The sequence below is a fragment of the Cervus elaphus genome, chromosome X, assembly GCF_910594005.1.
Source record: "Cervus elaphus chromosome X, mCerEla1.1, whole genome shotgun sequence".
Lineage (NCBI taxonomy): Eukaryota > Metazoa > Chordata > Mammalia > Artiodactyla > Cervidae > Cervus > Cervus elaphus.
The window spans coordinates 119,823,150-119,846,890 of NC_057848.1; the positions used below are offsets into that span (position 1 = coordinate 119,823,150).

Consider the following 23,741-nt stretch of genomic DNA (forward strand, 5'->3'; position numbering starts at 1 on the left):
ACTTCTCAAATATTCTGGGTATTCGTGAGACATTTGAGTGAAAGAAAGGCATGGTCCTAGAGGGTTAATTTTAGAACAAAGGGCACATGAGTAAATGAATTACAAATAGGATGAAATGAATTACAAATAGGATGAAATGAATTACAAATAGGATGGAGGTAGAAGAGCAGAGAGTTTCCTATCCTGCTCCACCTACCCCTGGCCCCCAGCTTCTACTCACAACCACATTTACTGGGTGATAGGAAAAGAGTAACAAGTAAAACAGAGAAAGCTCAAACATGGACATAAAGAAACATGCCAATACTATAGAAAAACTGAAACCACAAACAGCATCATGAAGCAGAGGTGATGATCAAATGGGAGTCTCCATTGTCTCCCCATGCACTGACTGGTGTTAACAAAAGAGATGCTCAAGAAATGTGACCAATCCTCCTTTTCTCCTTTCCTCCCTCTGTCCCCTCCTCCTTCCTTCCCTTCCTTCCAACCCTCCTTCCCTCCTTCCTTCCATTTTTTTCTCTGTAGTTCTTGATGAGGAAAGCCGACAGACAATATCAGTTAAGAACTTCAGTTCAACTTTCTTCCTAGAAGATGACTCAGAAGATATTAACCAGATGAGCCCAAGACACCGTAAGGATCTTTCTCCTTTTATTCTACGCTTCATCTCTGTCTTCTAGTTCCCAGAGAATATACCTTTAGTATTTTCATGCATCTTCCTTTTGCCTTAATCCTATTCTGCTATGTGGCTCAGCTGGCAAAGAATCTGCCTGCAATGCAGGAGACCTGGGTTTGATCCCTGGGTTGGGAAGATCCCCTGGAGAAGGGAAAGGCTACCCACTCCAGTATTCTGGCCTGGAGAATTCCATGGACTACAGCCCATGGGGTTGCAAAGAGTTAGACACGACTGAGCAACATTCACTTTCACTTATTCTGCCATAGAGATCCCTCCCTCTTCTGCAGAAACCCCATGCCTATCTCCAGAAGCATCTCCTAGTGACCCCATTAGGTTCTTTGAAAAGGCCTCATGAAACCCAAGATTTGAAGCTGTTTCACTGCCAGCAAGCAGTCTGCCCAGCCTTATTATTCTCTCAGTGGAAGTCCCTGTCCATCCAAGATGATCCCTCTTTGGAGTGAGAACCCTGAATATTATCTAAAAGAAAGTCATTGAGCTGACTCTGTTCCAACAGAGAAAGTAGGGTGAAATAAAAGTAGGGGAAGGGCTTTCATTTTTGTATCTGACACCAAGGTGATATCTTTTGTGTCAAGGTTCTCGTCTTGGTACTCTGTCTTCTATATCTTCTCTCAAAAGTGAAGACCTAGAAAACCTCAATTTGGAGCACTTACATTTTACACCTGAAACTATGTAAGTATTTATAGACCTATTACCTTTCTATGGCTTCTTCCTTTCTCTGGTTGAGAGAATGGACTAAGGATACCTAGAGTCAAATGCTGACTCTACTTACTAACTGTGTGACCTTACACAAGTAGTTCAACCAAACCTCAGTTTCCTCACGTATAATATGGAGATAAGTGTAGAACTTGTCACATAGGTTTGTTGTATTTATTGAGTTTATTTATCCAAAGTACTTACATTGGTCAGTCTTTGGCATCCATAGTTAGGTTTATATGTGTTATAGTTATTATTATCACAACTTCATTTCATTTCAAAGGACCCGTTTTTCACTGTTGCCTTTAATAGTAAACAACTGAAGTCGCTAAGAAATAAGTGGGCATTTAGGGGACTAGGAAGCAAACGTAAAGACATTTGTCTCAGTAACCCTTCCTCTTTAGAATATTCCCAGTAGCTAAGCTCCAACACATTCACTCATTTTGAGTTCCATTAAGAATATTGGTTATATCAGTTAAAGAAATCCCAATATCTGGGCTATAGTCAAGGAGGAAAATCTTACATGAAAGATGTAGGATCAGTTTAGTAGTGAATTATAAAAAATCTGTGATTAAGTAGCTAAACTGTACCTATTTTTCATTTCTTGAAAGACAGTTGGCAATTATATGTTTTCTACAGCTTCCCCCCATTTTCAACTCCCACTTCCCTCCACTTTGCCCCTAGCTTAAGTTCAAATCTGAGACCTCAGTGAACTTACCACTTATCACTTTGATCAATGGTGTGCTGAAAAATATTTAACAACCAGCTCCCAGGGTGGGTGGCAGGTGGGAAGCCCTGATTTATTCCTGTTATAAACTTTCCTATTATGGCCTACTTCAAGCTACTGATACAATGTTATTGATTGCAGAGTTAGAAATTATAGGCATAATCAGCTTACATAAGCTAATATGAACTGCCTCCAGCACACCACTGGTTTTAATGGATGGATGCAAAAGAATCAAATAAACTGCTTGGTTTTTTTATTTGTTTGTTTTTGTTCTACATATATCTATCATCTTTTATAAGGTCTTTCCCCCTCAAATGTGTGGTCACTTTGCCCTTGGATGTGAAAGTGCTAAAAGGAGTTCAGAAATCTCTAAAAGCAGTGATACAGAGTTTACTCTCATCATACATTTTAATCTGAGATACTCAAAGGTTCTTTTTGGAAATAAGTCAATTATTCTTATTTCCCTCTAGTTTATGTGGAGAAAATATTGGCCACTCATATCTGACAGTCTCCAAAGACGACTTCTTCATTATGAGTCTCAATCCCACTGAATCCTCCCAGCTGGCTGGGTGTCCTCTCTTACAGCTAATAAGCTACTTGTTAACAAAATAGGATATCTACATGTGCCTCTCAAGAATATTAAGCCTTGTACCCAATGTAGAACAGGCCTTCTCTCATTGGTTTTGAACATTTAGATAAAGTCTGCAGCCCAGTGATAACAGCACTTCTTTCCTATACCAACGTCTACTCTTTTCTTCCCTTTGGCTAATTTCAGACGCTTCAAAGAAAAGTGTGTCATGAACAACTATTTTGGAATTGGACTAGATGCTAAAATTTCTCTGGAATTCAACACCAGAAGAGATGAACACCCAGGACAATACAAGTAAGGAAAAGAAACTTCCCTGCCCACATGCAAACACACAGTCACAACACACACATGTACTCCTACATCCCCCACATCCCAAACAACAGAACTCTTTTGAAAAGTAAAGAGTCCATCATTTGAAAGTAAAACACATTAGTCTGAAGGTTAGGCTAATAGGATAGCTTGCCCCAAATGTTGACCAAATCTGTGGTGACTGCACTGGAATTCTGAACTTGGAGCCATCTTCATAGTCTTGACCTGTGGACTGCTGTGTAAATACAGCTAACTGTGTTACTGTTAGTGAAAACAGATTACATTGACTTGATTCAGCCAATTCCCTATCTTTGTTCTGTCTGAGAATTTGACAAGCTCCTAGTAGTAGTTTCAGGCCTGCTTTTGCCTGGCAAGGCTGCAAAGCATCAAAGATCACTCTACTAGTTCTTAGGGTTCCTAACCTGGTTCCCCTGGACCTACTGATTTTACCCCATCTAGGGTTGGCCTGCTTGGGACCTTCCAGTACTTTTGTACTGCAGATATACCTAAGGCAGCCTCAGAGTTCTTCTGGTAGATTGAAATTATGAAGAAAAATAAGCACCTCCTCCATCCACCATCATCACCCCTACTACCTGCCACCAGAAGTTCTTTCTCAGAGCAGGTCTGGGCTGAGAAACAAACGTTTTGCAAATATTGTTTCCCAGTTGTTTGTCTTTTCTGTTGTTATTGCTTGTCTTCTAATTTAATGGTATCTTATGATATACAAAATTTTGAATTTTGATGCATTCCTATTATTATTTTTTTTTATGGACCATGATTTTGATGCTGTATCTAAGAAATCTTTGCCTAACCCAAGGTGTTAAAAATTTGCTCTGTTTTCTTCCAAAATTCTTGTTTTTTCTCTTACCTTTAAGTCTGTGACCTGCTTCGAGTTAATTTTTATGTGTGGTGTTAGGTAAGAACTTAGTTCATCTTTTTGCACATGGATATCCAATTACCACAACACCATTTTTTTCCCACAACACCATTTTTTTCCCACAACACCATTTTTTAAAACTATCCTTTGAATTGTGTTTCCCCCAACAAATTGTGTTGGCACCTTTGTCAAAAATTGGTTGACCCTAAATATAAGGGTTTTTCCCCTAGACTCTCATGTATGTTCCAGTGATCTATGTATCTATCCTATGCAAGCACCACACTGTCTTAATAACTATAGCTTTATAGTAAGTTTTGAAATTAGGAGACAAAAGTCCTCCAACATTGTTCTTTTTTAAGAATGGTCTTAGTTGTTCTAGGTATTTTGCATTTCCATATAACTAAGCTCTGATTTTTAATAGATGAGGAAACTAAAGTGTCCAGAGAATTTATGGTTTGAAGCAGACTGCAAATAATTTTGTGTTAGCCTTGTTACATTTCAAAACCCGTGCCTTGTGGTGGCTCATTTCTGTGACCCTGTTTGGAGAGTTCAGAGTAGATTCTATCCAGCCTTTCTAGGGATTGTGAGTATCCTGCCTGCTTTTATCAGAGACTCTACAGTGAGCAGGACCTTGTTCTTCCCACCTCCACCACAAGTCTCCTGATATCCTTGCCTTTCCCATATTCTCTCCACTGGGCCCTCCTCTACAGTCTGTCTGGTAAGCTTAGCTCTATTCTATAACACTGAATTAAGTGTTCAGCCTTTGACTGTGTGGATCACAACAAACTGTGGAAAATTCTTAAAGAGATGGGAATACCAGACCACCTGACCTGCTTCCTGAGAAATTTGTATGCAGGTCAAGAAGCAACAGTTAGAACTGGATATGGAAAAACAGGCTGGTTCCAAATCAGGAAAGGAGTACGTGAAGGCTATATATTGTCACCCTGCTTATTTAACTTATATGCAGAGTATATCATCTGAAATGCTGGGCTGGATGAAGCACAAGCTGGAATCAAGATTGCCAGGAGAATATCAATAACTTCATATAGGCAGATGACACCATCCTTATGGGAGAAAAGTGAAGAAGAACTAAAGAGCCTCTTGATGAAAGTGAAAGAAGAGAGTGACAAAGCTGGCTTAACTCAACATTCAAAAAACGAAGATAAAAAAAAAAAAAAAAACGAAGATCATGGCATCCGGTCCCATCACTTCATGGCAAATAGATGGGGAAACAGTGGAAATAGTGACAGACTTTATTTTCTTGGGCTCCAAAATCACTGCAGATGGTGACCACAGCCGTGAAATTAAAAGACGCTTACTCCTTGGAAGAAAATCTATGATAAACCTAGACAGCATACTAAAATGCAGAGGCATTACTTTGCCAACAAAGATCCATCTAGTCAAAGGTATGGTTTTTCCAGTAGTCATGTATGGATGTGAGAGTTGGGCTCTAAAGAAAGCTGAGTACCAAAGAATTGATGCTTTTGAACTGTGGTATTGGAGAAGACTCTTGAGAGTCCCTTGAACTGCAAGGATTTCCTAAAGGAAATCAGTCCTGAATATTCATTGGAAGGACTGATGCTGAAAGCTGAAACTCCAGTATTTGGCCACCTGATGCAAAGAACTGACTCATTTGAAAAGCCTCTGATGCTGGGAAAGATTGAAGGCAGGAGGAGAAGGAGACAACAGAGGATGAGACGGTAGGATATGGCATCACCGACTCGATAGACATGAGTTTGAGTGAGCCCCAGGATTTGGTGATGGATAGGGAAGCCTGGTGTGTTGCAGTCCATGGGTTCTCAAAGAGTCGGACACGACTGAGCGACTGAATTTTGAACTGAACTGAACTGAAGTCTTTGAGATACAGGTCTTACAAAATCCCTCCACTTTGCCACAAAAGTTATGCTTCAAAGAAACTGCAGCCTGTCACATATTTCAAATGAAATTGATTCCAAGCGGCTGAAATCTTGATCTCCTGGAGTGGCACTTGCTGGTGTGTACCAGCCAGTTGGGCTTCCTAGGTGATGCAAGTGGTAAAGAAACCAATGCAGGAGATGTAAGAGAAGCAGGCTTGATCCCAGGGTCAGGAAGATCCCCTGGAGGAGGGCATGGTAACCCACTCCAGTATTTTTGCCTGGAGAACCTCATGGACAGAGGAAGCTGATGGGCTACTGTTTAAAGGATTGCAAAGAGTCAGAAACGACTGAAGTGACTTAACCCGTACAACCCAGTTGTGCTCACAGCTTTTTATGAGCTTTATTTTTTAATATAGTCTAACTCTTGCAAAACTGAACCAATATCAACAGCAAGTGACAAATCAATGGGATGCTGAGGTCTCAAGGACACCCAGGAACCCATTACAGCTGGTATATGAATAAGGATTCCAGTTACACTATCCTAGCATCCCCTCTTGTGTCACATTACCATGACTCCACCCTATATATAACAAGGCACTTGAGGAATAAGATGGTATCTCATCTTACTTTTCTTCATCCGCTTACCTTTATATTATTCACCCTCTGACTATCTTTCCCTACCTTTATCTCCCTGTAGTAGCCGCTTTAAGAACAAGATGTGGTATGGCCTTCTGGGAAGCAAGGAACTCTTTCAGCGCTCTTACAGGAAACTGGAAGAACGAGTGCACCTGGAGGTTAGTGGAAAAAGAGGATAATCCTTCTTGGGCATGAAGAAAGGAAATATCATGACCTTGGGAATCAATTTCCCTCTATATTCTTAGTTCTTCTCAAGCTTTAACTCTGATTCTCACTCATGGGAGGAAAGCATGAAGATAGGTTTCCATTTTATGGATAAGAAAATGATAGCATGACGAGAAGACAGAGCCCTTCCCCCATGTCTGTAAATATCCCTTCACACTGGTATCTGAAGAGCCAGCCAATAAGGGCTACTCTTTTCTTTCAGTGTGATGGAGAAGCCATCTCCTTGCCAAATCTGCAAGGCATTGTAGTGCTCAACATTACCAGCTATGCCGGAGGTGTCAACTTTTGGGGAAGCAGCACGGCAACCACAGTGAGTATGGAACAGGGAATGAGGAGGGAGAAAATCTTGACACCTCTAAAGTCTATCGGAAAGGAGAGCTGAACTGACTGGAGTGTGGGGGAAAAGGAGGCAGGCTGGGGACCATTATTAGCAGCAGCTGTATGATGAGTATTTTTAAGGCAATTACCACCCCAGAGCACAAGAATCAGCTGAAAACCTGAGGATCAGATTAATTCTTCCGTGTTGCATGGTCTTTGAATTTTCCATTTCTCAAACCTGACAGATCCTTGAAAGGTTGGCTACATCATGACATTTTCTCTAAGGAGGTCTGTCAATAAATCTCCTGAGAAATTGGTCATGAGTCCTTTCCTCTGAGCTCACCCAAGAAGGCCATGAGACCAGTGGCTTTGGGGATTTATGATGCTAGATTAGACAGGGAGGGAACCAGCTAAGAGTTGTGATCTCAAAAGGAGCTGAGTTTAGATCTCAGTGCCTTTCTCCCAAGCTGGCTTCCTGACCTCATCCTTCCCCTTTTAATAATGTAGTAGTTTCTCCACTCTTCATGAGCTAGAAAAACTTTTACCACGAACTTTCAAAGCATACCTGCTTGTGACAAAGTGTCATTCTTCGAGAGTGAGCTATGTGACACAGTTCTTTCTCTTCAGGAATATGAGGCTCCTGCGATAGATGATGGGAAGCTAGAGGTAGTGGCAATCTTTGGTTCTGTACAGATGGCAATGTCTCGTATCATCAACCTGCATCATCATCGCATCGCCCAGGTAGGAACACACTGGGTGGGCACCAGAAAGGGTCTGAGCCCTGTGGCTACAACACAGGATGTGGGCTGCTCCCAGGAATTTACCAGGTATAAGAATGGCAGGGTGGAGGGAGTAGGGTATCTGGTAGGCAGCAAGGTGCTGGCTGAGGTTAGAAATAGAGGTGGTAGGGACCAAAGGAGCAAAAAGTCTATAGCAAACATATGTTTCCTCCCTGGGATAATCTGATTCACATGTTTGCTGATCCTGTTCAGATACGCATTTAGGCTGTAACTGTGAGATTATCAGATTAGTCTGTAATCATTGCCTGATTTTTCTTCCCCATTCTCCCTCCTCTTCTCTGGCAGTGCCGTGAGGTGATGATAACTATCAATGGTGAAGAAGGTATCCCAGTGCAGGTGGATGGGGAGGCCTGGGTTCAGAGGCCAGGCCTTATCAAGATTAGATACAAGAACACTGCTCAGATGTTGACCAGAGATCGGGTAAGAAAGGAAAGGCTCATCTTGGGCTCCTCCATTGTCTCATCTACAGCTATCACTTGAGTACTGAATGCTTCCAGTCAGGCAGAATTTCTCAAAAGGAGGTCTGCATGACATCTCAGAGTCACCTTGGGTGCCTGTTAGAGATGCCCATTCCTAGGCCCCACAAGGTCCCACTGCATCAGAATGGGGATGGGTATTACCTGAGAACTTGCAATTGCAGACAAGCTCTCTGAGATACTCTTATACATAGAGACACTTGCAAAGCACTGTCCAAGAGAGTGAGACAAGGAACTGCCTCCTGTGGTTTTCAACAAAGTTGTCCTCATTCTTCCAATGCACAGAGAGCTAAAGACCTCAGTGGTTATGGAGAAATCTCCTCCCTCAACAAGAGATTTTTCATTGAATAGGATCTCTAGGTTCCTCTAAGTCATCTTAAAGGGCTTCCCTGATAGCTCAGTTGGTAAAGAATCTGCCTGCAATGAGGGAGACCTGGGTTCAATCCCTGTGTTGGGAAGATCCCCTGAAGAAGGGAACAGCTACCCACTCCAGTATTCTGGCCTGGAGAATTCCATGGACTGTATAGTCCACGGGGTCGCAAAGATTTGGACACACAGAGTGACTTTCACTTTCATGGCATCTTAAAATATTGCATTCACAAATATCACCCACCTCAGCTAAACTACCTAAAGCTAGAAAGGAGCCATTATTGATCAGTGTTCAGTGATTACAGGCTTTCTTAAACTGTGGCCTATGCACAGTCCATAGACACAGCAATAGTGAAGGGATGGGATGTCTAGTTTATAAACTACCTGCTTTGTGTTGGGCACTTTACATATATTCTCTCAAATAGATCCTCTCAACAATTTATGAGGTTCAGTTCAATTCAGTTCAGTCACTCAGTCGTGTCCGACTCTTTGCAACCCCATGAACCACAGCATGTCAGGCCTCCCTGTCCATCACCAACTCCCGGAGTTTACCCGAACTCATGTCCATTGAGTCAGTGATGCCATCCAACCATCTCATCCTCTGTCATCCCCTTGTCCTCCTGCCCTCAATCTTCCCCAGAATCAGGGTCTTTTCAAATGAGTCAGTTCTTCGCATCAGGTGGTCAAAGTATTGGAGTTTCAGCTTCAACATCAGTCCTTCCAATGAACACCCAGGACTGATCTCCTTTAGGACGGACTGGCTGGATCTCCTTGCAGTCCAAGGGACTCTCAAGAGTCTTCTCCAACACCACAGTTCAAAAGCAACAATTCTTTGGCACTCAGCTTTATGATCCAACTCTCACATCTATATATGACTACTTGAAAAATCATAGCCTTGACTAGATGGACCTTTGTTGACAAAGTAATGTCTATGCTTTTTAATATGCTGTCTAGGTTGGTCATAACTTTCCTTCCAAGGAGTAAGGGTCTTTTAATTTCATGGCTGCAATCACCATCTGCAGTGATTTTGGAGCCCTAAAAAATAAAGTCAGCCACTGTTTCCACTGTTTCCCCATCTATTTGCCATGAAGTGATGGGACCGGATGCCATGATCTTAGTTTTCTGAATGTTGAGCTTTAAGCCAACATTTTCACTCTCCTCTTTCTATGAGGTAGATACACTTATTCCCATTTTACAGGTGAGGAAAATAAGGACCAGAGAGGTTAAATATGTTGCTAAAAGTCACATGACTAGTGAATGACAGAAGCACAATTCAAAATTAAATTAGATACATCTGGCTCTAAAATCCATCAGCACATATTACCTAGATTTGGCAAAGAAGGGAGAGTGAAAGGGGCTCCAGTGTCTTACTGATCATGATGCCTTCCTATAGAATCTTCTGGAAGGCAGACATCTGTCTGATTCAAGCTTCTTGTCCCAAGACTTGGCATGGTAACAGTAAAAACAACAAAACTAAAAGTGCTTAGTATTAAAGACATTGCATAAAATGTTGGACAGATGTATGAAGTGTGGAGATGGGTGTATGGGGGAATATGTGGGGCCCTCATTCCCCTTGACCCACACATATCAGACTCACAGACAGACCTTGTCATGTGCCCTCTTAGCTAACAGCAACCATTAGGATCTGCCACTGTCTTCATTTCTAGGACTTTGAGAACTCAATGAAAATGTGGGAGTGCAAGCATTCTGAAATCCAAGCTGCCTCTCAGCCCCAGCTGGATACCCAGGAATCTCAAGATAGCCTCTCTGATGAGGAGTATGCCCAGATGCAGCACTTAACTCGGCTTGCAGAAAACCTCATCAGCACGTAAGTGGTCTGGCCCAGATACAGGCTGGGAATCCCACGAAGGGATGGGGAGAAGAAGCCAACTTGTGTCTGTAGGCTACTGGAGAGCCTGACCTCAGAAAGGAGTCTTGCCCAGAGCTCTGAGGATTGAAAGGGACGCTAACAATCCAGATAGGAAATAGTCTTTGTGGTCAGCTTGGACTTCTCCCATTAAGTCCAAAGACGAATTTTGATCTCTTCCTGCTGCCCCAGACCCAGTAGGATTTAAAATGTTTAACCTCATGCATCTAACCTGGACTGGCGATCTGTTTCACACTTGATAATATACATGTTTCAATGCTGTTCTCTCAGATCATCCCACCCTCGCCTTCTCCCATAAAGTCCAAAAGTCTGTTCTGTACGTCTGTGTCTCTTTTTCTGTCTTGCATATGGGGTTATCATTACCATCTTTCTAAATTCCATATATATGTGTTAGTATACTGTACTGGGGCTGCTGCACTGGGATGACCCAGAGGGATGGGATGGGGAGGGAAGTGGGAGGGGGGTTCAGGATAGGGAACACATGTAAATCCATGGCTGATTCATGTCAATGTATGGCAAAAACCACTACAATATTGTAAAGTTATTAGCCTCCAACTAATAAAAATAAATGGAATATATATATATAATATATATATAGCCTTAAAGAAATTAAAGGAAAAAGTATGCTTTCCTAAAAAAATAAAATAAAATAAAATGTTTATCCTTGGCCTTAAATATCAGGAAAGCCTTAGAGTTTCTGGAATCAGCTCCTTCCTCTATTCTAGCCTCCCACTCTTCCAAAGTACTTAGTATCTAATTCAGGTGAGATAAGGATGGACAAAGTGGGAATTCCCTGGCAGTCCAGTGGTTAGGACTTGGTGCTTTCACTGCCAGGACCTGGGATTCAACCCCTGGTTGGGAAACTAAGATCCCCGAAAAAAGGATGGGCAAAAGTGAATACCTACAGAAGAGTAGAAACATTTTCTGGCATAAGTGGCTACCTAGAAATGAGTAGAAATAACAGGAGGGAGTAAAGAATACAATTCAGGTACTCAGAGCTTTCATTTTTACTTTTAATCCTAACCCTTACAAGTACCTCAGACCAGACGTCCTTCAGAACTCTAGACTCATTTATCTCTTCTTGCTTTATTACAGACTTACTGACCTGAGCAAGGTCCACCAGCATGTGTCTGTCCTCATGGATTCTGTGAATGCCAGTGCTAACATCCTAAATGATGTATTTTACAAACAAGAGAGTAGCAATGAGACAGCTGCAGCTTCCTGCATTCCCATTGAGGTAAGGGAGGAAGGGGCAGATGAAGGAAAGGAGTCAACCAAATAGGAAAGGGAATAGAAGGGAAGGAAGAGGAACCAGAGGCTGGATAGAAAAACTGAGCAAATGACATGGCAGGAAACTGATGGATGGAGTAGAAAGGGAGGCAGATATTCCTTGACTTGTTACAGGTTCAGAATGGCTACTGGGAGAATCCCATAGCAGACTTCATCAGCCTGAGAGCTATCTACCACACTGGTCTCAAGGAGAAATAGCCTGTGAATGGAGAGGAACTTGGCTTTGGCCCTTCCTCATCCCAGGTGGATCCCTGTATAACCTGTTAAGGTGATACTTGTCATTGAAACCTGAACTCCAGGCTGCCTTGGTTTTCCTCTTGAGGGATGGTCCAGATTAGGATGCTTGATGTTAATTGTGCCATCTCATGACTTGACCCACTGGCAGAAGATTTTTAAGTGATGTTTTTAAAAAGTAACTTTATGCTAAGAAAACCATACAAAAGGGCCACATACAGGATCAGGGTCTCCTAAAATATAGGCGACCTATTTATTGGGGGCCAAATCTTCATTGGAAGGGGCCTGGAGTTTCAAGAAGCTGCTGCTGTGCTGCTAAGTCACTTCAGTTGCGTCCCACTGGAGTGGGTTGCCATTTCCTTCTCCAATGCATGAAAGTGAAAAGTGAAAGTGAAGTCATTCAGTCATGTCTGACTCTTCTCGACCCCATGGACTGCAGCCCACCAGGCTCCTCTGTCCATGGGAGATTCCAGGCAAGAGTACTGGAGTGGGGTGCCATTGCCTTCTCCGTGGAGTTTCAAGAAGAGAGATGGTTATTTCCACAATGCCTAATTCCACATTCCTTGGAAAAGGTGGCTTTAGCTAGTGGCAAGAAGTGGCCTCAAACTTATGTCCAGTTTGCATATTTTGTGTTTCCCTATACCCAGAGTACTCAATCGGTGATGATAAATGCAAAGTTGTCCTATGTCACTACATAGGACACACCAGTACAGCTGTACTTGTAGTTGATAGCTGGCATCAGTTTTGACTAGTTGGTGCCCATGCTGAACTACTAGCTGTGCTATATTGTGAATATTACTTTTTCACTTACAGCCACACCCTACTAGCCTGCCTCTACCTTCCCATAGAAAAGCCAGTTGCATGCTTACTAACCAATAACTCCTCTGTCTTTGTCCTTTCCCTTCCTTTCTTTTCTTCTCCTCTCAGACTTTAACCAGAAATGAGGCAGTAGATGTTGCATTTAGTCTTAAAGGGCTCTACGATGACACCAAAGCTTTCCTGGATGAAAACTTGGTGAGTGGATGGGTTTGGAACAAGGGAGGGCAATGTATCCCATATGAAGTTGGTCACAGTCTGCACTTGGTTCTAGGGCATTGAAAAACACGTAGGAGCATTTTGCCCAGGTGCTTATCTGGCAGTCCCTGCTGTGTCATCCTCATCTAGAGTTATCATTGATCATGTCATTTCATAAATTATGTGAGTCCATAGGAACTATCATATCCTTGAAGAAAAATCTCCTCCTCTCCTTTGGCAAATGTCTCTTAGGTCCATATGAGACCAAACAGAAGTAGGGTGTTCTCACTATACCCAATACAGCTTCAGTAGAAAAGGGTGAGCTCTTTTGAGCTGCTCTGCATCTCCCAAGTTTCCACAATACATCTTTCACCATGTGGGAAGAGAGTAATGAATAGTGGGGAAAGTTGGCAGTCTCTGACAGTTGTCAAATCTGACAGTTACTAACTATATTAATTCCTAAGGCTGCTGTAACAAACACTGAAACCTGGGTGACTTTGGACAACAGAAAGTCATTGTTTCACTGTTCTGTAGGCTAGCAGCCTGAAATCGAGGTGTCAGCAGGGTCATGTTCCCTCTGAGACCTGTAGGGAAATCCTTCCTTGCCTCTTCCTAGCTCCTGGTGATTTGTTGGCAGTGTTTGGAGCATTCCTTGGCTTGTAATATAGATGCATTGCTCCAATCCTCCATATTCACATGGTGCTCTCTCTGTCTTCCCATGGCCATCTCCTTAAAGGACACCAGTCATACTGGATGAGGGCCAACCCTACACCAGGGTCCAGACCAGGCCAATGATCTCAGTAATTACATCTTCAGTGACCCTATTTCCCAATAGTTGAGGTACTGAAAGTTAGGATTTCAAGATATCATTCTGGAGGGGACACAAATGAATCCATAACAGTATCTATGTGAGGTAACTTCACCTCTGTTTCCCAACCTACAAAATAGGGATTGTAATCTCTACCTCTCCAGGTTGTTGTGAGGATTAAACAAACTACTGTTTATTAAGTACCTAGCTCTGCCTAGCAGCTTGACAGATGGTAGATTTTATCAGTGTTAGGGAAAATGGACTGAGGCTCAGTTTTTGAGCTACAAGAAGAGTTGCTATTTCTCATACTGCAAAGCCCATAGGCACACCTGGTGAGTGTGTGCTAATGAGGCAACTGATCATGACCATCCCACTTTGAGTTTCACTGCTACGGCCCTGAGGAAGATGCTGTTCTTGCTTCTCATCTAATTAAGGTTTATTTGAAGAGGGGCCTCTGAGTTGATTTTGAAAGAAGTGCATCCACTTCCCCCTTCTATTTGCACATCTAATTGGCACACTGCACAGGTGGCAGAGTGGCAAAGACAATCAGGCCAGACTGTCCCAGCATCTGAGCCCCAGGCTAGAGTTTCAACCTTTAGAGACAGCACCAGAAGTACCTTCTATATATAGGTAGAGCTCAATGACCTTGCCAATTTGGGCAGAAGGAAATATGGGAGCCTGGCCTCTCATTGACACTCAGGCTTTCTTGAGGCTCATGGGCTCATGAAAATTTATTTATACCAGCCAACAACCCAAACTGAGCACATACCACACTTAATAAAGAACCTGGTAAGGACCCACACACACATACAAACATCCAATGAGACCTGGGTGCAAATGGAAGCTAAGAAAGGCCATATCATGAAGGTGACATGGACATAAGGTTTATTTCATTAAATGTTGTTATTCCTCCCTTTGAAGGAGGAGGACAATAAGGAGCTCAGTGTTGGGAGAGGGTTGTAGCCATCCAGTAACTCCCACTTCCCTTATTTGGCAAATTGACTTAGTGATGTGTTCAGACAGGAACAAGAAGTGAGCAACAAAGTCCCCTGAGTCAGTTTGCACATTTATCTCAGAGAAGAGTCCTGGACAAGGTCTCTCTTGGAGCCAGAAGGACAAGAGACTATAGCATGAGATTCAGGCCCACCCACATACTATTTTTCAGAGCCTAATTCTCTAGGTGCCAAATAGGAAGTTATTAGGAAGCCATTTTATTCCTCTGCTATTATGATCAGGAATCATTTTCTAAGGCCCCAGCTCCTCATTTCACTCTGTGGCTTTGGGTTTGCCTACCAAATCCCTTTTGAGCATTGCTTGTAAGTGTGCCCACAAGGACCCCTGCCCCTTTCCCCCTTACCTTCAAGTGATGGCCATTTCTCTCTGTCACCACTGATCCCCAGCCCACCACCGTGTGCACACACATGTCCTGTGCACCTGGGCTACCCTGTACCATCCTAAATCATTAGTTGTAAAGCAAGAACAGGAGATCATTTGTCAGCATGACTTGGTCACCCTCTCATATCCCATCCTGATTGGTATAACCTCCAATCCCACCCCCTGCTCATTCACCTGCCACTCATTTGTGACAGTTGGCAAGGTTCTACTTAAGGCTGGCTCATGCACAGCAAGAAGTCACATAAGTACCAAATTGAAAGGAGAGCACATACCAGGGAGGAGAGACAAAGTCAAGTTAGGTGAGCTGGAAAGGACATCAGGGCTGATGATATCAGCATGCATCTGTCCTCCCAGCTCACTAATGGAATATGAACTATCTTACCTATGTTGTTGGTCTGGACTTGGGTCTTCTAAGTTGGAGATGGTTTTAGAAGAATCTATTTTAACTCTTCCATGGAGTATACAGAGTTCATCCTGTGGGTGCTGGGGGATACTAGGGAATGTTTAGCTTTGTTTCCTGAATGTGTGAGACAAACCATCTGAAACTATTTCTTATTTACTAAGAGTGAATAGCTAGGGGCTAAAAGCACAGCCTGGAGAGGCAGACCCTCTTTGCCAGGAAGGGAGATTTTGAGCCTGTCTCTCTCTAGCCCTCCCCTTTGCTTCACAAAGCAGCCTTTAAATTATGGTAACTGGGTAATAAAGATTCCCTCCCCCCAACCCTAACAGCTAGCCACCCCACATACCCTTTCTGGGGTAGTATGGTATAGAGGGTAGGCTATAGAGTTAAATAGATCTGGTTTCTGTCTAGTCATGTGATCTTGAGCACTAAACTTCGAGTACATTTTTCTACCTATAAAATGAGAACAATAGTACAGCATAAGGTATTATCAAGCTATTGAGAAGATGGAATGAAATCATGTATGCATAGTGCCTGGCATATAGTATGTGCTCAAAAATTGGTAGCTATTTTTATGAGAACATTTAGATGTCTCCAGGAACTTGAGGATCAAGAGTAGGACCTTTATCCTGGACCCTAAGTTGTTGGGGTACAACTCAGTGTTAACTTATACTGGTCAAAGGGCCTCTCTGCTTGCAAGTGTGCCAAGCTCCAAGGAAAGCATCACTATCTGATTTTTTTCCTGAATCTCCCTATTGAGAAAATAAAGAGCTGACTGACTATACTTTCCAGTGACCCTATGGACCAAAGGAGGTATAAGTTGGCAACCTGTGGTCTAATGGCCACTAGGCAGGGACTGGGAGTTGGGGAGAAAGCAAGAATCTATGAAGGTAAAGTACTAGGCATTGAATACTCACTCTTTTTCCTGTTTTCACCAGCTGAGAAATGCTGAATATGAGGCCACACTGAAAATTTCCCTGGATGCCATGAATAAGGAGTTTGAAAAGCTATCCAAGATTGACTGGATGAATTCAATCCTTTTTCTGGAGGTATGTGACCTGTGGATTGGGAAATAAAGGGAAAGAGGGGTTCTTCCTCAGGGCTTTGCCTTCCAGTGTAAGCCAGGACACAATGACTGATATAGCAGAGGCAGACCAGTAGTGGCTTTCAGCTTGTGCTTAATGGAGCCTCCTCCTTGCATCTCCTCACCATTTAAGTAGACAAGGCAGAAGGCACATTGAAAAACTAGATGACCATGGGAACATAACCAGAAAGAACAGCTCTGTAGAGAAGATTGGAAAAGAATAAGCAAGATTGGTCTTTTTCTGTGCTTTTCTCCTGGCCACAATTCCCTTCCCCTGCTTAGTACCTGCTGCCAGGACTGAATTTCATCTGGTACATACCATTAGGGCCAATACCAGTTGTTTACAGCCAACATTTGTTCTAAATGGTTGGTGGCCAGGCCATACTGGTGTTTAAATCTACCAAGTATCACCTCTCCCTTGCTGCTCTCTGTCCCTCTCACTCTGGGAGGAAAGCAGGCTTTCTCAGTGCCTTCCCCTAGCAGATGTGTGGCTTAAAAGAAAATCAAGCATGGCAGCAGTGGCTACAATATAGCTCTGGGGATGTTGTCATTTTTTGACAATTCTGAATGCTTTCCTGAGATGAAAAAATAGTACATTTCATAAATCAAATGACTGGAAGATGTCTACCTATCATCAGGTAAGTTACTCCCATTATGGTCTGACAGGGTTTTTCTCTAAACTTCTCTACCATGGAACTGCTCATTTCAACACCGTGTAAGAATCCTTATTTATTCTACTCATTATACCTGTTTTCCGACTTTATATACCAGTTGTATGAATGTGAGCAAGACATACAAGGATTTGGACTAGTGTAGCAATTAGGCTACCATTTAAGAGAAAAAGACACAGGCAAATTCAGGTCTTAAATAATTTAATAACTTTATCATATGCCTTTGCTGCTCTTGACCAGCAGCCCTCTGGGGAAGGAAAACATGCTGTTATGCAGAAAAGGAAGCAAACTCTTGTAGCACTTTCTTCCTCAGTTCAACTGTCTAGCACCAAGCCCCTGACCTAGACAGATAGACTGGATATTGAGAGAACTAAGACAAACAGTCCATGCTTTGAGGTCTCAATATTTGAGTTTGCCTTGTCTGGGCATAATCTCTTTTCTGGACTTCAGTATTTCCATAAATATGAAGAAATGAGGCTCTAAAGAAGGGCAGAGTAGATTGAAAGAAAGGCAGGAAGATATTGATCATTCACCTAACACCCAACTTGCTTGCCTTAATGCCGCAGAAGATGCAGATCCACTTTGATGGGGAAAAGCAGGAGGAGAGTCAGTTATTCATTGGGCTTTCCAGAGTTTTGGTTGAGAGGGAAGGTCCTGTGCCCTTACTTTAGGTTTCTTATGAAAGGCAATTCAGAAGATCAGTTATACATATGAGAGCATTTATTTGGGGGTTAGGGGTTTCCCAGGTGGTTCAGTGGTAAAGAATCCCACTGCAATTCAGGAAACCCGGGTTCTAACCCTGGGTCAGGAAGATCCTCTGGAGAAGGGAATGGCTACCCACTCCAGTATTTCTTGCCTGGAAAATTTCATGGACAGAGGAACCCGGTGGGGCTAGTCCATGGGGGTCGCAAAGAGTTGGACATGACTGAGCAACTGACCACACACACATTAAAGTGTTTAGCAAAGCATCTGGCACAGAGTAGGATCTTGGTAAAGACCAGATGCCTTCTCAGGTATGGTACTAGTGAGTAGGGATGTCTCCCACACCTGAATAGATAGCAGATTGGCCGGCTTCCCGCAGCCATCCTTGTTCACCATCTCTCCAAGCCTCTAAGAATTGTTTCTATTAGGCAACTAACATTTTGACCTTCCTTTTGTTGTGCTTTACTAGGAAAAGTCCTCAGACAGTGACAGCAAAAGCTTCAGATTGAAAGTTAAGTTCCCCAAATTGGGGAAAAAGAAGTCAGAAGAGGAATACAAGCCTAAATCAGGCCAAGGCATCCAGGGTTTTATTGGTAAGTTTCCCCCACAGGCATCAAGGTCATGAAGACCTCCCAGCAGCCTGGATTCCTCCCTCCCAAAGACCCGAAGCTCACATTAGAAATGTGTGCAGGTACGGTGGTAATGGAGGAGGCAGCCAACTGGGAGCCAACCTTAGGTGATGCCAAGAAGTCTCTTGGATAAGGCATGAGTTAGAAAGTGATATGGAGGGACTTCCCTGACGGTCCAGTGGTTAGGACTCCATGCTTCCACTGCAGGGAGCACAGGCTTGGTCCCTGATTGGGGAACTAAGATCCGACGTGCTGTGCAGTGTGACCAAAAAAAAAAAAAAAGAAAGAAAGAAAGACCCTTCAGGAAAAAAAGCAAGTGGTTATGGACACTGACAAGGAGAGAGCCTGAGCGGCAACCTTACAGTGCAGTCTCTGTGATGTAAACAGCTGCAGAGAAAAAAGAGAATAAGCGGTTAACTTTCCACTTGATTCATTCCTTTCTTTGTCGATAAAGTATTGCAAAACAGTCATATTTATATCTCTTTCCCAGTCAAATACAACTACAAGCTTCTGGTCCTGCTCCAGAAAGCAGTATTATTTGACATGTGTTGGGGGTGTCGGTATGGGCACCTACAGTATCAGGAACAGTTCTCATGATCTATCTAAATGCTCCTATTCTGTATCTGTTATAGTCAGTCCCTGGAAATGCAAACTTTGTTTCATTATTTGAATTTTGGTTCCACCTCTTCTTCAGAATACGGGCTTCCCAGGTGGCACAGTGATAAAGATTGCCACCTGCCAATGCAGGAGACACAGGAGACATGGATTTGATCCCTGGGTTGGGAAGAACCCTTGGAGGAGGTCATGGCAACCCACTCCAGTATTCTTGCCTGGGAAATAAGAGGAGCCTGGCGGGCTACAGTCCATAGGGTCACAGAGAGTCAGACACGACTAAAGTGACTGAGCACTTCTTCAGAATTGGACTTAAATGTTCTTGATATGTCAGTGGAACTCAAAAGAATGTTCCCTTAGAGTTGTCAGTTATACCAATTCTGACGTCGATGGTCCCTCCTAAATTCTGAGCCTAGATGACCTGGAAGCTTGAGAGAGATAACAATGGTGGACATAGAGGAAAAAGGATGGAGGGTGGTAGTTTTTTGTTTTTTGAGAAACTAAGACTTGCACAGATGCCAAGAGAGAATTTCCTGGATCAAATTATGTTTGGTCCAGCTATGTTGAGTCCCAAAGAATCTGCCAGCTAGGAGACCCATGGTGCTTGAGAGTCTTTCTAAATACTCAGAAGGGGTCAATAGCAGTTTCATGGATTTTCAGGTTCTAAGAACTCATCCCATCTGTGTTTGGCTCTCATGGTATCAGCTGGTTTTCTAAGATGGCTCAGAGATGGTTGATACAATATGAACAAATGAATCTGTCTCCTAAAAGACTGTTTGCTCTCTTTAGGGTCCCTACATTTAGGCTAGCAATGTGCTAACCTCTTTGTTTCTATATTTGCTTTTTTTCTCTAAAGGAAATTTGTGGCATCACAGACATCAAGAAGATGAAGCAAAATATGATGATCCTCCAACACCATCAGGATCTCAACTATAATCCTGGAAAGCTGGAAGAACTGACAACATTTAGGATTCTACTGAAAACTCTTGAAACCTCAATACAGGCTATACTAAATTATTTCAGAACAAACATGAGCACCACCAAGAAAGATCCTCCAATTCTTTACACTAATACATTTTTGTCTGGACTCAATCAGGTCTCCTTAGAGGTTTACATTTTCTCATTGGCCAAAGATTCTTGTTCCGAGTTGTCTTGTTCAGTTCTCTTCGTGCATCTTGAGCAACTACAATATTTAATTGAGATATGCTTTTTGTGAATGGCCTGGGATCTGCAAAGGATTCAAGGGAGTTCACTTTTTCAGGGAGTTGGGGAATGTTTTTCTCTGACTGGCAGAAAAACTGCTGATGCTAGGGAATGAATGAAAGAAATACTCTCAGGGAGGTGAGGAGAGGGGTCAGGAAAGCCAGGTGTGGTGGTGTTTCTCCCCCAATCCCTGCCAATTGCAACTTGTAACTTCAGGAGGTCTCTACTAGTTGACTTATTAAAATGAGAACTAGGTCATGGGGGCTTGTGCAGTTGCCTGTTACAATGACCATGTGAGATCTCTTCTTGTGGTGACTGCTCTCTCTGCAAAACCTTTCTGCTTTTCCATGTGCGCATGTATGTCTTTGCACATGTCCAGGTGGTGCTCTGGTGGCTGGGTGGGCCGCCCATTGGTTGGAACTCACCCCTATGGCAACCATACAGGCTCCCCTCCTACTGCCTTCATCCTAGCCTGCATGCCTCCATGGAGTGTTTTGCTGCATTCTTGCTGGATTTTTTAACTAAATGTTTTGCTGCTGTGCTGCAGTATAGTTATGTATAGAGACATATAAAGATGTATATATATAAATATATATATATATATTTTTAAGAACTGAAAATACAACTCGACCTCTAAATGACCCTATAATTAATTGTGCTAACCCAGGAATCCCTCCCCACCCCCACTACCCTACACACACACACATATGCCTCTACCAACTGCCCTAGTTCTTGGTGGAGCTTCTAAACTTTTGGTGCATTTTCAGCGTCTTAGAAGTGGCTGGGATCTACCTATGGCCCAGCTGATTCCGACGCCCCCTTAAAATTCTGAGCCAGGCCACAGAAAGGGGAACAAAAACATCAATGCCCTAGAGAAGGGGGCTAAGCTGGCATGCTGCCTTTTTGCTCTATCTGTCCTGGACTCGACATCAGCAACTGCCCCAACCTATGCTGTCCCCTCACCCAAGAAACTATATGGAGCAACGAGGCCTTGAGCTCTCTGACTTAGATGTCTGAGCAAAGGACTGCCTGACAATCAAGCCACAGCCTAGGCCCTTCCCCACAAGCTCCATCTTGGTCTGCTGTTGGTTAAGTCCCCAAATCACCTTTGAATCTCCCTTCTTGCTCCTTTCCCTTGAGTACCAGAGGGAAATTCAAAGTGATGAGAGAGAACAAGGGCCTGGGAAAGTGGAGGCTAAAAGCTTCTGCTTCTCCCATGGTTCTTCTTCCAAATTTCTCAAGAAAACAAACCAGGCCAAAATTGCTCCAAATCCCAATTAGCATTTTTTTTTTGAATGCCTGTGCCCAATCAGGCAAATCTAATCAAACTCCAGTATTTCCCCAGTGATTTCCTCTAGTCTGCCTTGTATCCCCACCCACCTTCAATTTATACCTTTAGGTAAATGTCCCTTCCCATTTACAACAGAAAGCCAGGAAACTGGCCTCTCCCCACTTCTCAGACAAACTTAGCGTGCTCAGTTACCTGACTCAGTCCACTGGCTGGTTCATCGAGGTGCACAATCCAACTCTAAGCACTGGTTCTCAACTCTGGAATTCCACCAGCCTAGCCCACTTAAACCAGCCACCTGTGTTCCACCTCTGCAGGGGTGAGGAGAAACATACTAACAAGGGGATAGTCCCCAGATGTCTGATTGCTGTGCCAAACAAACAAAAAAGTCTTAGCTCTACAACTAGTTAAGAAAGTTAATGGAAAAACATTGAGAGAAAACATTTAAGACTTATTTAAGCATCAGAATATGTTAACTTACTGTATGTATTTAAGTGGGGAATGTGCTGTTCCTGTGTATTTGGCTTTCTCTGCATTACTCTTTCTTCCCAGGAGGAGGTATTCGATCAAATCAGTAAGGCCACAGTTGTTGCAGCCCAACTTGACTCCTCCGTGGCTGCACATTAACAGCTGCACACATGCTCACTCACAGAGTTGGGAACCAAGTTGCATTTTTTCTCAGAAGAGTCAAATGAGTAAATTTAAGGAAACAAAAGAAAGTCCTGGGAGAGGGTAGCTTTTACTTGGCAGTGCCTAAGCAGAGCTGTGTCTTGTAATTATTTTTTAATCACCGGTGACAGTAAACTGTAATAGTACTCCATCTATTGTGCTTACTTTGCTGACTTACTACATGTCTTTGTATGTTGTAACACTACTGTTGCTCTGTTGTATCGCCTGGATTCTGTTTCACTCACCCTGTCCTCCCAGCCTGATTCAGAATGATATTGAATAAAACCACTAGGATTGGAAGCTGGAGTCAACTCACGGAGCAGAATTGATAGGCCATGAGACATAGGAGCAGATGTGGCTAGCTAAATCACTTGGTTACCTCCTACACTGCTTAGTTACCAGTTGTTTTCCCAAAAAGGGAGACAGTTCTGCTGAGCACTTGTTCTTGCTCATACTAGCTTGAAAACAAAACAAGAAGTGGTTATCTCTTTTTCAAGAGAGTTGGCTCAGCCTCTGGAAGCATAAGCTCCTTTCAGGACTTCATGGTTAACTTCTTGCAGTAACATAGTTGTTCAGGTGGTGGGGCCAGACACCAAATATCCATCTCAATTCTGTTCAAAGTTGCCATCAAGAGCCAAAGTTCTGGGATTTGATTGCATCTTTCTGGCACTTTCTGATGGACTGATTGAGTGGGCAATTCCTAGTAAGAAGAACTAGTGGGGAAGCAGAATGCCAGTAGATTTGGACTGCCATCAACTGCTTTTGGTGTCAACAATAGGAGGTCAGCAGCTATCAGTCCCTTCACCAAAAAGAGGCCTGTGTTGTGTCCAAAGGAACAAGGGAAGAATAAGGAAGACATTTTCAACTTAATAACTTAGGTTAAAGGTTGAGCGGAAGCAATAGTTGGGGTCAATGTCATCTTCCCTTGGGACACAAGTAGAAGAATTTTTGTTTCATAAGAAGTAGAAAATAATACCAAGGCAACCAAACTCATTAGCACCATTCCATCCTTGTAAAGGATATTGATTGGTTTTATGGTTTGTGGAACTGCATCTGTCTATTTGTCTAATCTTTAATATACATTGTATTCTATTTGTTGTTTTGATTCCTCAGAGGCCCCTGCAAATAAGCAGCAGGGCCAGGGGCTTGTTGGGGGGAGGAAACTGGGGTAGTTATGGGGTAACACAAAAAAGCAGAAAGTAAAGGTCTACAAAGTGTGCCTATTCCTCCTCCCCACACAATGGAACACCAGTATTCAAAGTTAATAAAGTTTTGCTTCTTAAAGTAT

The 23,741-nt window shown here is 42.9% G+C and overlaps 1 protein-coding gene across 1 annotated transcript in view; it reads left to right on the forward strand.

The window, feature by feature from the left end:
- DGKK (diacylglycerol kinase kappa) overlaps window positions 1–20,332 on the forward strand; it is a 161,096-nt gene extending 140,764 nt beyond the window's left edge. Inside the window, exons 18-30 of the mRNA XM_043897422.1 lie at window positions 523–627; window positions 1,264–1,360; window positions 2,887–2,994; window positions 6,440–6,536; window positions 6,806–6,913; window positions 7,549–7,662; window positions 8,007–8,141; window positions 10,234–10,394; window positions 11,550–11,691; window positions 12,906–12,992; window positions 16,534–16,644; window positions 18,522–18,645; window positions 20,150–20,332. Of these exons, the coding sequence (XP_043753357.1) occupies window positions 523–627; window positions 1,264–1,360; window positions 2,887–2,994; window positions 6,440–6,536; window positions 6,806–6,913; window positions 7,549–7,662; window positions 8,007–8,141; window positions 10,234–10,394; window positions 11,550–11,691; window positions 12,906–12,992; window positions 16,534–16,644; window positions 18,522–18,645; window positions 20,150–20,229 (1,469 nt within the window). The 3' untranslated portion in view covers window positions 20,230–20,332. The remainder of the gene's footprint in view (window positions 1–522; window positions 628–1,263; window positions 1,361–2,886; window positions 2,995–6,439; window positions 6,537–6,805; window positions 6,914–7,548; window positions 7,663–8,006; window positions 8,142–10,233; window positions 10,395–11,549; window positions 11,692–12,905; window positions 12,993–16,533; window positions 16,645–18,521; window positions 18,646–20,149) is intronic.
- The last annotated feature ends 3,409 nt before the right edge of the window (window positions 20,333–23,741 follow it).